General features: G+C 57.0%; 2 protein-coding genes across 8 annotated transcripts in view; one reads left to right on the top strand and one right to left on the bottom strand.

Annotated features, from left to right (window-relative positions):
- Positions 1-325: 325 nt before the first annotated feature.
- NAT9 (N-acetyltransferase 9) lies at positions 326-4,426 on the bottom strand. Of its 6 annotated transcripts, none has more exons than XM_028483258.2 (7): positions 4,326-4,426; positions 3,653-3,738; positions 2,630-2,760; positions 1,936-2,079; positions 1,265-1,324; positions 961-1,055; positions 326-853 (listed from the first exon to the last, which is right to left on the bottom strand). In XM_028483258.2, exons 2-7 carry the CDS (start codon positions 3,727-3,729, stop codon positions 719-721), a joined length of 642 nt encoding a protein of 213 aa, XP_028339059.1. In that variant the 5' UTR covers positions 3,730-3,738; positions 4,326-4,426; the 3' UTR covers positions 326-718. The 6 variants fall into 6 exon arrangements, with proteins under 6 accessions (XP_028339059.1, XP_007099771.1, XP_028339063.1 ...); XM_007099709.4 differs by having other exon boundaries at positions 2,630-2,739; XM_028483262.1 differs by having other exon boundaries at positions 4,330-4,426.
- A 155-nt stretch (positions 4,427-4,581) lies between these two features.
- The window catches only part of TMEM104 (transmembrane protein 104), a 57,506-nt gene continuing 50,716 nt past the window's right edge, over positions 4,582-11,371 (top strand). For both annotated transcript variants that reach the window (XM_007099711.3, XM_007099710.3), the window contains exons 1-3: positions 4,582-4,665; positions 5,267-5,383; positions 10,446-10,567. In XM_007099711.3, the coding sequence (XP_007099773.2) occupies positions 5,339-5,383; positions 10,446-10,567 (167 nt within the window). In that variant the 5' untranslated portion in view covers positions 4,582-4,665; positions 5,267-5,338. The remainder of the gene's footprint in view (positions 4,666-5,266; positions 5,384-10,445; positions 10,568-11,371) is intronic.

Here is an 11,371-nt window from a genome sequence, read left to right as displayed (position 1 = left end):
CAGGAGGCCCAAAGTTTCATCAGCAGGGGGGATGCTCCAGCCACATGGAGCTGCATCCAAAACTAACTTACTCCACCCCCAAAACTGGCTCCAAAGAGAAAGGAGCAAGGACACTCGCCCACTTTCCAAGCCACCTGTCTGTCCTTCAGGGCCGAACTCATTCATTTCCAGACCTCCCGGGGTCACAGCCACCTGCTTCTGCTGGATGACAGAGGACCGAGCTACCCCTCCCCTGTCCCTACGACGCCGGACCAGATGCCGCAGGCTGGCCCTCCTGGCAGCTCACCTCCACACGGGCCCAATAAGAGAACAGGGCAAGCTGTGTGCAGTGCGCTTTATTCCCGGCCAGAGCCTCGGTGGCCCCTCTGGCCCTCCAGGGAAAAGGGAGGTCCTGCCCATTCACCAGGCGCCCCCTCGTCTCCAGCTCCACCCTCACCCTGCCTCTTCCCATGGACTCCTGCCGTCCACTCCAGATTCCAAGAGTCTGAGTCCAGGTTTGGCCAGGAGGAGGGGCTGGCCCTGGAGTGGCTCAGCCACAAGGCCAGCCAGAGGGAGGCCAAGGCAAGTCCAGCCCGGAGTCTGAAGGGCCCCAGGAGGAGGGTGCCAGGCTGGAGCAAGGCCAGAGCACTCTGCCCCATAGGCCCCTCAGTTTGCCTGCTGCAGGGCTCTGGTCTCACACCCCCAGCCACACAGGGTGGCTGGCCCACAGGGCCGGCTGTCAGCGGGGCTCCGACGCCCCAGCTCTGTAGGGCTTCTCTTCCACGTGGCTGGTCTGCTCGAGAAGCCACTGCCGCTCCGGCTCACTCATCGTCAGTCTGAGCGTCACCTCCTGGAAGACACTGCTCACAGCCACCTACGTGATCCAGACAGAGCAGGGCCGACTGAGTTACAGGCCCAAGTCCTAGCACCACGGGGCCCACCCAGACCCAGGCCTCACCCTCTCGCTGGCAGCATCCTCACCTGCTCAAAGTGAAGCTTTCCGAACATCCGGATGCTCGGTTCATTTCCTTGCCCAATTTTAGCCTCAAACTTGGTCAGACCTAGCTTGGTCACTCCTCCCAGAAGAGATTAGAGAGGGATAAGCTGCAGGATGAAGCTCTCCCCGACCTCCCCAGCACCCTCGGCCCCTCTTGTCCCAGCCTGCGATGGAAACGCCTGTCACCGGCTCCCACCCTTGGGCCTGAAGGCTCCCTCCCAACACGCCCTCGCCTTCTCCTGGGGCCTGGCCACTTCTCCCCGACATGGCCTGCTCGGCCTTCCTTACCATAAGACATCATCATGAGGACGGCCTCGGTGCCCAAGCCCTGGCCCCTGCAGCTGGGCTCTAGGAGGAAGGACAACAGTCACTGACGGTGCATGCCCGGCTCACGTCATCCTCACAACCCTAGGAAGTTCGCAAACATGGGTACCATTCTTCAGATGGGGAGACAGAGGCCCAGAGAAGTTAAGTGACTCGCCCGGGCTCGCACAGCTTAGAGGCACCCAGCAACCTGACCCCAAAACTGACCCCTTCGGCTCAGTGTGCTGCCCCACGAGGACAGTCACACGGCCCCTTAGAAAGAGGCTGAGGACCCTGATGGACACAGAAACTGGAGGGGCTCCTCCCACGCCGTGGGGAGATGCTCCAGGGAAGATCGTTTATTTTTGGAGGGTCCCCAGTCCACCCCAAGGATGGGGCAGACTGCAGTTTGAAGACCCTAAAACCAAAGGTTAAGTTCACACCTGAGCATGAGACGGGAATAAAAGGAACTACCAGGGGTAGTTAGCCACAAGGCTAACAGGGTGCCAAGTGACAGTCTGCCCAGCCAGGTGCTAGGCTCACCAAGGCCGGAGCTGCCCACGGAGCTCTCTGAGTGCCCTACACAGCCTCGGTGGCTTCAGGTTCAGCGGATCTGAGGACCAGAGGGATGGAGGGCAGGGCCAGGTGGAACAAACCTGCAATCATGACCTCAATCTCCCCCAAGGAGGGGTCCCCTAGATCCGTGAGGAAGAGGTTCACATCTCCCACCATGCAGCTTTCTTCGCTGGTGCCTGGCTGGGCCTGCCACTTCTCTGCATCCAGCACGATGAAGGTACACTCTGAGGAACGAGGCGACGGGATTATCACCTACACCCCCCAAAGGAGTGCAGGGAGGCCAGTCTTCCTACCCGAGCCAGAGAACTGCAGAGAATGACCACTGTCTCTGAGTCTGGCAGAACAAGGGAGCCAGCACTTCCTTCAGCTGATTACAAAGCCTAAATCGGCCTCATGCAGGAAACAATGGCCTTCTGCAAACAGCAACTGTATTCTCAGAGAGCATGAACCACACGGGGCTTGCAGCAAGGGGCATAAGGGGCAGGGCCTCGATTTACAGCCAGAGCCCCAAATGCTTTCCTTTCTCTAAATCCCTTCACGCCTGGTGCAGTGAGTGGGGAAGAGGACAGAAGCGCCAGCCACAGGGACTTGCTTCAGGGGGCATCACAGCCTGAGGGCTTCAGGCACCTCCCAGGCTTTTCACGAAGTGCTTTCTGCAAACTTTCTGTGGCCCCAGCGGGGCTACAGCTGGGAACAGGAAAGGGTGGGAAGCCGGTAAGGCCTCCGGAATCAGCCCTCCCATGAGCAGCACAGCCCTGGGCCTCCACTTCTCACTGTCTGCATCTTCCTGCCAGCTGTGCTGCATCACATACTCCTGCTCCAGGGTCAGCGGCTCGGAGGCTGTCAAACGCCGCAGCTCCTCTGATTTCATCCACTCGTGGTACCTGCAGGGACGGAGGGTCGGCCTTTGGCAGGCAGGACAAATTCAGAAGCCTAAGTCTGACGCTTTATGAGATGAAGAAATAGATGGTTGAGAGGAGAACCCCCCCCCCCCAGGGCTAACAGAGGGCTAGAGAAGAACCCCAAGAAAGAGTTATAATGGCTCCTATGGCAGAAGGCCACAGGCCCAAGAACTAGAGGCAGGCTAGTCCTAAAGAGAACAGCAGGAGGCAGTTCTATCCATCCATCCTCCTCTCCTATCTCAGGGGTCAGTGCGGGGGAGCAGCCTGAAGCTAAACATTCCTCAAATTCCCGAGGGGAAGTTGTGGCAAGCCAAACTCAGCAAAGAAGGCTGGACAGATCTCCACAAAGGCCAGGCACCAGGAACCCCCAAAAGGAAAACCACAAGTAGAGAATACACGCCTACAGCACCAGCATCCCTGTCTACCAGACATTCATCACCTGGCCCACAACAGTCCCACCCTGCGACTCAGTCCTGGCCTTTCCAAGCAGTAGACCTCACAACAACCCACCTGCTCAGTTTTATGACAAGCTAACATTTAGTTTCCAAGAACTGAGCCTATCTACTGGCACCAGAGGAATGGCACTCATTTATAATTAGAAGACAGTATCTTTTTTTTTCTTGCACACATGTAGTTTACATAAAAGAATTCCTGGCTGAAAGGCCAAAAAGGAAGCTGAGGGATGGAGGGGAGAAACAGGGGGATGGATGAGTTCTTCCAAGGAGGTCATAGCCCTCTGTTTCAGTTTTCACTTTTTCCTGTATGCAATTACTTCTCACACCAATGTTTCTCCTTCTCAGAGAAAACAGCCTCTGAGATTTGGGAAAAGACAGGCTCACCCTCCTCGCTGCACCTTGGAGATCTGGCTCGCACCCCATGTCAGGGGAATGGTTACCTAGGCACATGCTCTGGGGTGTAGGGTACCAGCACCACCTTCTTTCCCAGCAGCAAGATGTTCTGATTTAACCTCATGGTAGCAGCCTGCGGGTGGGAGGGCAAAGATTTCAGCACCTGAGCTTCCTCCCACTTACGGTGGGAGCCCCGGCTCTCAGTTCGCTAAATGCCTCCTGGGACTAAGTTGTCAGAAGAGCCTCTGTCCTTCTTCCTTTCCAAAAGCTTCAGAGAACACGGACTTTAAACCCTTTGCAAGAAAGGGAACCCGGCTGGTGAAAGATGATTAAACAATCCTGGGCTCGCATCTCAAGGGGCCAAATATGGGCTGGCTTTTCTGCCAGTCCCCTCAGCCCCATCACCCGGAACCTCGATGCCCCACGCTCAGGCACCAAGACTCATCACCAAAACTCCAATCACTCGCCCCAGTTCTGAGACTCCGCCCCACGGTTACTTCTCAGCCCTGTCTTAAACGTATTTCCAACCCCTTTTCCCAGCGACCACCCCACTGGGCTCCGGCCCTCCCTCTTCCTACCCCCCAAGCCATCGGGGCCTCCCTGGCCACTCTTGGGTGAGGCAGGCTTAAGGCCTCAATCCCCTCCTCTTTGTGAGGAGTTACAGGCTACTCTTCTCGAACCCCCACAACCACTGGGGTCCCGCTACGGCCAAGTTCGCACCCACTCCTCGCCGACGAACGTGTCCCCAGCAGGTGTGATCCACCCCTTTCAAGCTGCCCCGCTTTCCCACCTGGCAGGCGGCCGCCCCTCCCTCATGAGCGTGCGAGCGTACCCCGCCCACTTCCGCCACGCAGACGGCAGCCGCCGGGGCCCAATCCCGGTCCCACCTCCGCGAGGCGCCCAATCAGCGCCGTGCGCCCCGCCCGAGGCGCGCACAAAAAAGGTGGGCTCCCGGCGCGGGCGCATGCGTACTGCCGGCGCTGGTGCGGGACAGCTGGCGCCGGCAGTTACGCCGGGTCGGAGACAGCGGCCGCGGTAGCGGGAGCAATCTTCGCTGCAGGTGTCGGAGCGGGAGGGTGGGATGGAATGGGGTCGTGCCACACTCGGGGCTCCTCCAGGAGGGAGGAAGAAATGGAGGAGAGGCTCGGAGAGGGCCTCTTGGGAAGAGGGGGAGGCTGGAGGGTGGAGAGCCCTAAGGCAGGTTGGGAGACGTGGAGGCCCCGTTAAAAAGGAGAGGCTCTGGGGCAAGGAGTTGGGTTGGGGGGTGACCTAGGGAAGCCCCCAGCCCCTTGCTCTAGGCGGAGGAGGCAGTTACTTGGCTTCCCTGTGTGGTAGTGAGCTCGCTGTTCCTGGCATTCAATGGGGGAATAACCAGAGTGTGTAAAGGGGACCCTTGTGGTGGGTGACTCTTAGTGGCGTCTGAGGCTCCTTAAATCACTTGGAGTCTGAACGGCAATGAATACATGCCCTGCACAGGCAGGAAAAAGTTAGAAGAAACCACCCAGGTGTCATCATACAGGGAGGTCCTTCCCTCCGGGCTCTCTTTTGACAGATAAGGCCGTAAGTGGCTGTGATTAAAGGACAGGGAGGGGGTGGCTCTGTAGACATCCCTCCGCTCGCGTCTAGGTCCATTAGAAAGCTGAAGTCTGCTCTTTTCCTAGGGAGCCGCAGCCGCCGCCGCCCCCGCACGGAAGGAACCTTGGAAGCCGACGGACCCTTCCTCGCTTTTGGAAATGGCGGGTGAAATCACAGAGACCGGGGAGCTCTATTCTCCCTACGTGAGTTTTACTTTTGGAGCTGTTTTGCCCACATCAGTGCCCTTGGCTTCTGGAGAAGCACACTGCTTCCTGTGGACTGTACTTGGGAGGCCTGCGGCTTTCAGAGGCGCGGTCTGGGAAGCCCAGGCAGCAGCAGCCACGGTGAATGTGTGATGGGCGTCGGGTTTGTTCACTCTTCACATGTTGATCAGAGAGCGGTCAAGAAAGGAAAACGGACTTGCTCGCTCGTTATTTTTGTCTCAGGGCTGCTAGCGCTTGCAAACTGAGGCCAGTTCAGATGGATGCAGGCTGTCGGCTGTAGACTCTGGGTTCTGCTCCCCTCAGCAGTTTGAAACCACTTCGGTTCTCAGCTGAATTTTAAGTTGCACAACTTTTATAGTCTTGGATGGCGTAAGAGGCGGAGAAAGCCTACAGAGACCTCCAATTGCCGTTTGGTGGAGTCTGTAACTAGGACCACTAGAATGGCTGATTTCTCACTGTCTTGGGTCTGCTTTACCCCCACCCCTCACATGTACACTCAGTTTATCTTCTTTGTGTAATATAAGATAGGTTATGGTTACATCGCGGAATCCTCTTGCTTGAATGAGTAGCTGGAGGATTGGAATAATCGAATGATTGATGCCTGTTGCTACCAAGTATCCCAGAGAAAGGCAGCACTGCCTTAAATAGCAAGAGTCCTCTTTCTAGAAAGTACCTAACCTTCAACAGCTGCCCTGCTCTGCGCTTTCCTGCGGATCCATGCTGTTTCTGCCAGCTTCATAGACTCTAGAGCTGTGGTGTGATGCATAAGGAAGCACCTCTGAGAACAGCTGGCAAAACCCCTCACACGAGGGTCCTCCTGCTGGGTCTGTGCCATTTGTGTGTGGCTCCAAGGGAGCCTCCTTCACCTCAGTAATTTATCAGGGAAGCCTTTTTTTTTTTTTTTTTTTTTTAAGTATTTGTTTTTGCCTGCGTTGGGTCTTCGTTGCTGTGCGCGGGCTTTCTCTAGCTGCGGCGAGCGGGAGCTACTCTTCGTTGCGGTGCACGGGCTTCTCATTGCGGTGGCTTCTCTTGTTGCAGAGCACGGGCTCCAGGCGCATGGGCTTCAGTAGTTGTGGCTCGCGGGCACTAGAGCGCAGGCTCAGTAGTTGTGGTGCACGGGCTTAGCTGCCCTGCGGCATGTGGGATCCTCCTGGACCAGGGCTCGAACCCGTGTCCCCTGCATTGGCAGGAGGATTCTTAACCACTGCGCCACCAGGGAAGTCCGGGGAAGTCTTTCTTGAACCTTGGAATGAATCAGGTCATGCCCCTCTCCTTAGTGGAATTGCGTAACAGCTCACAGCCTCCTCTTGGTATCAGCAATGACCACGGTTCCTGCGTCATCTTACAACATCTGTAAGCTTAGAGGCGAGGAAATGAGTTATTTCTGTAGCTGAGTGTTGGGAAGGAAAACGTTTGATGTGCCCACTTTTCTTGTGCCTCCAGCTGTTCAGTAATCTTTTCACATGTCAGCATGTGCCCACAGGAAATGGGGCAGTGAGACCTAAAAGTCTCAGCGGGCTCTGCTTTTTTAAAATTTTTTCCTCCATTTCCTATGTGTTCGGTTTTGTTTGAGGCATGTGTTCAAGGGCCGACTCTGGGCACTGGCCGTAAACAACTGCTCGTATTCTCTTATCCTGCCGGTGAAGAGAGAGGCGGGGGGAAGGTGGATGGTGCTGAGGATGAGGTGGCGTTAACCAGGAGTAGTGGTCTCGGTTTGAGCCGAGAACACACCTTCTGCCTGAGGTTTCCTTAACTCTGCCATCCTGCGAGAATGGTTCTTGATCCCCTGTGGGACCAGGAGAAGGGTGTGAGGTGCCCCACCCACTGAGCCCAGAGAGGCTGCGGGATGGACTTTACCGCAGATGCTGCTCGGCGCGATGTGGGCGGAACCTGCTCTGCCCGCCTCGGGAGACCATGACCCTGAGCGGTGCATCAGCCCATAACCCGGTCATTCCTGGCGCCAAGCCGCTCCCTACCTCTGCGGTGCCGTGTTGTGAGTTCTTGCCCCTCCTGGGTGTCAGGGGTGTTTGCCTTAGCCTGCATTCTTCTGCATAAACTGTGTAATGGGCAGACGAGCCTCGCAGGGGACTCGGATGACAGACCCTCTCAAGGATAGCGCGGGACGCAGGAGCATGGTTTAGGCCCATGCATTCCCCCCATAGGTGATCTCAGAACAGGCGTGTCTGTTTCCCCATTTATGGGGACCATGAGTGGCTCGGGACTGAAGGGGTCGTGTGATCAAAATAGAGGAAGAAGGGGGTCACTGCCTACATAAGGGTAACTGCTGAGGCTGCCTTCCGCCGGCCGGTCTCGCAGAAGATCAATGCGGGTGCTTTCGAAGGAAAGAGGGCTTGTCTCCTGGCCTGAAACCCTAGTTGTTGCTTCCTCATCTCTGCCACCTTCTGTTTCCTTTGACAACTGTCGTTGGGGAAGCCGTTGAAAGATGCCCGTGACCCCGGCCTCGTGCACACCCGCAGGTGAGGCCGCGGGAACGCTGCACTGAACCCCCTCGAGCACAGGGGAGCGGGTCAGCCACCCCGAGGGACAGGGACTGTGCCTTCCCCACTTCAGCCACGGAGGAAGAGTCCAGAACAGGAGGAAGCTCGGTTTGCATAGCCTTCTTTATTGAGACCACAGCAGGGCTTTGTTTCACCACTTTTGGTCATGCCTCCCTGGAGGCTGTCCCCACAGAACTGTCACCTAACAGCAGAAGAGCAATTCACTCCCTTGTTTCCTCCTGCTTCACAACTGCCTTCTACCCGGCCTGTGGCTCAGCTCAGGTCTGCTTCCTGCGTCGTGCTCTGCGCCTTGGGATTGGTCCTTACCGATCCCCGTTACTGAAAGTAAGGAGGGTTGAACGCTGGCCGGGAAAGTGGGGAAGCCGTATATTTCCCTGTGGTATTCCCTGCAGCACCACCAGGCCCGGAGTGCTTGCCTCAGAACTAAAAAATAGCAACAACCCAAGACAAATGTGATGACTCATTTCTGCTCCTAACTGCCAATAGTTGATCCCTAATGAACTTCCTTGTCAAGTTCGTAAAGGGTCTTTTTCACTGAGGTTTATTTGAAGTTTCCATTGGGAGTGTGTTTATTTCACTGCATCTTTATCAGCAGTGGTTCTCAGCTGGTGGCAGTCTTGCCTTCCAGGGGACATTTGGCAATGTCTGGAGATGTTGTGGCCATCACAACACAAGGGCAAGGTGGGGGGTACTGTAATCTAGTGGGTACAGGCCAGGGATGCCGCTAAACATCCTACAATCCACAGAACAGGCCCCCAGCAAAGAGTGATCTGGCCCCAAATGTCAGCAGCACTCAGGCTGAGAAACACTGCTTGACAATAGACCCTTGACTCTTACATCCCAAGACCTTCAGGCATCCCTGAATCCACAGATGCTTCTCGTACTACTTAATTTCCCCATAAAGCTTTTTTTTTTTTTTTTTGGCCGCGCCCCACGGCTTGCGGGAACTTGGTTCCCCGACCGGGGATCAAACCCGTGCCCCCTGCAGTGAAAGCGCAGAGTCCTAACCACTGGACCGCCAGGGAAGTCCCATCCCCATAAAACTTTAGGCTGAGAACCATCACTTTCTTAGGCCTCTTTGCTTTCTCTTAACTTCTGTCATGAGCCCATCACCAGGGCTGTTATCCATAAAGAAATAAGGTTCTGCCCTTCAAAGTGTTACAGCTTGTAAAAGCGATGCGCAGAGAACAGAGCTGCCGGGAGATCAGACGTTAGGTCATCGACCAGGGCCTGGGCTCTTAGCGTCCTGCTTACAGCGCTGCCTGTGACATCGAACTCCCTGTCCCGTGCACCAGGGCCCGGGAGTCTGCCTGCAGCCTGGCTGGCCGCGCTGCAGCCACGCTGGCCTCAGAGTTCCTGGAACATCCCTCCCGCTCGCCCACCTTAGGCCTTCCTACCTGCCAGTGTCCTCCCCGGCCCTTTGCCTGGGTGGCTCCTGCTCGGCCTTCAGGTCCCGGCTTGAACGTCACCACGAGGCCGTCCTCTACTTGAAGTGCCGACCCACTGTTCTTTGTCACGGAGCCCCTTCTTTCCTTCAGAACGCTTCTCCGAGGCGGTAATCATCGTTTGTTTTCTTGTCTGTGTCCTCCTGTCCGTCCTGCTCGCTGTCACTCCCTGGGCTCTGAGCACGGGGCCAGGACCGTGGGAGGCCCTCGGGAGCTGTTGAGGAAGTGAGCAGACGAGCCCCCACCTGGGTGTACTCGCCTCACAGTGCCGGCGATTGCCGTTAAACCCAACAAAAGTCGAAGTTAGTTTGGAGACGTTCCCATTTGTGAAAAGTCAGTTCCGAAGGCCAGCTGTCACCCTCACATTTATTCTCATAACATCACCCTGGGCCAGGGCTCCTGGCAGGGCAGCCACGTCATGGTTTTGTGATCCAATCAGGAGCTAGAGGAAGACGATTCCAACTTGTCTTAATCCTTCTGGGATCTGCCTGGGGGGTCACAGTGAGACCGTGAGGTTTCAAAGGGGACGCAGACTGTCCGGTCCACGGGGAAGACGGCAGGAAAAGGGAAGCAGCATATGAACGTCGACGTCCCAAAGCGCATTGGCAGGATTGGGCGGAGAGGAGGATTGGGTCCCGTGCTCGGTGGCCTTGGAAAAGCGGGGGTTTTTTGGGGGGTCGGAAGTATGGGTTGATCCCTGCTCCGGGTACCCCAGACGTGATGGCCCGTCCTCAGGAAACCTGCAGTCCGGCTGAGCACAGAGCTATCGTCTGAGACACAGCTCTGGATGATACGCACTGATGACAGCCAAAGTGGAGAATCAAACCCATCACCAGAGACGTTTTGCAAAGACTGATGGAACCCGGGCCTTCAGTCTTCCAGGCGCTCACGCTGGGCTCCCAGCAGCCGGCTGCAGATCCCGCCTCCCTGGAACCCGGGTGGAGCCCTCCCTGCTCACCTGCTCGCCTGGCCTCCTGGCCTCCACGGCTTTGCGGTTGCCCAGGGTCACCCCTGGGAGCTGTTCGGGGGTGAGGCTCGTTAATTTCTGGGCTCGAATGTCACCTCTCTTGCTTCCAGGTCGGACTGGTGTATATGTTTAACCTCATCGTGGGCACTGGTGCGCTCACCATGCCCAAGGCCTTTGCCACGGCTGGGTGGCTTGTCAGCCTGGTCCTGCTGGTGTTCCTGGGCTTCATGAGGTAAGAGGCCACCCCCGGGGGGCTGGGGGCAGAGCTGGGGGAGTCTGCCCAGGAAGCCCGAGCTCTCTCCGTCAGCGTGGGGGAGGACGTGTGTGGTGAGCGCGCCCTAACAGGTGCCCGGGGCCAGGAAAGGAGGCCCGAAGGTCTCGGGGGCTCGCTCTGATGGAGCGGTTGTCCACCCCCAATCACTGAGAAGTGAAGACCTCCACTCAGGCTGCGGCGTGTCTCACCGTGATGCTCGTGTGTTTCTTACCCAGCTGCTTTGCCTCCACTCTTGTACGTTTCTTAACGTTACGGTCGACGTTTGTTCCCTGAGAAAGTCCCACCTGACCACAGAAGAGAATCTCACGAATGTTTCAGGAGATAACGGGAGATCAGTTTGGAATTTAGAATTTGTCTAAGATAGTTCCACAGTCAGCGATAAACACACAGGTGCGCGCTGATAGGTGTTGATCTCGCCTGGCTTCGTCCTCAGCAGCAGATAGGAGGCCAGCGCCTGCCTCAGCCTTCAGGGGCGCCCGCACCTTGCGCAGGTGTGTGGGATTCACCTGGGGTCCACCAGCTGGTGCTTCTACGGATGACTCCTCGGGGATCTCACAGGCAGGTGCCCCAGGCTAGGAGGGGATTTAGGACTGAGCGTTTCCAGCCCCCTCAAGCTGGTAGGAATCTGAAAGCTGCAAAAAAGACCGGGGGTGGGGGTGTTCTCTGGCGGCGCAGTGGTTGGGGGTCCGCCTGCCGATGCAGGGGACACGGGTTCATGCCCCGGTCCGGGAAGATCCCACATGCCGCGGAGCGGCTGGGCCC

This window comes from Physeter macrocephalus, unplaced genomic scaffold (genome assembly GCF_002837175.3).
Source record: "Physeter macrocephalus isolate SW-GA unplaced genomic scaffold, ASM283717v5 random_14, whole genome shotgun sequence".
Classification (NCBI taxonomy): Eukaryota; Metazoa; Chordata; class Mammalia; order Artiodactyla; family Physeteridae; genus Physeter; species Physeter macrocephalus.
This window is presented reverse-complemented; position numbering and strand designations above follow the sequence as displayed.

What these genes read in the sequence shown, in the direction of transcription:
- NAT9 (XM_028483258.2), bottom strand. Translation starts at nt 3,729, where the DNA reads ATGAGGTTAAATCAGAACATCTTGCTGCTGGGAAAGAAGGTGGTGCTG. An exon ending in CTGGCAGGAAGATGCAGACA is followed by an intron (nt 2,080 to 2,629) that starts GTGAGAAGTGGA and finishes CTCGTTCCTCAG; the next exon opens with AGTGTACCTTCATCGTGCTG. An exon ending in CCTCATGATGATGTCTTATG is followed by an intron (nt 1,056 to 1,264) that starts GTAAGGAAGGCC and finishes CTCTTCTGGGAG; the next exon opens with GAGTGACCAAGCTAGGTCTG.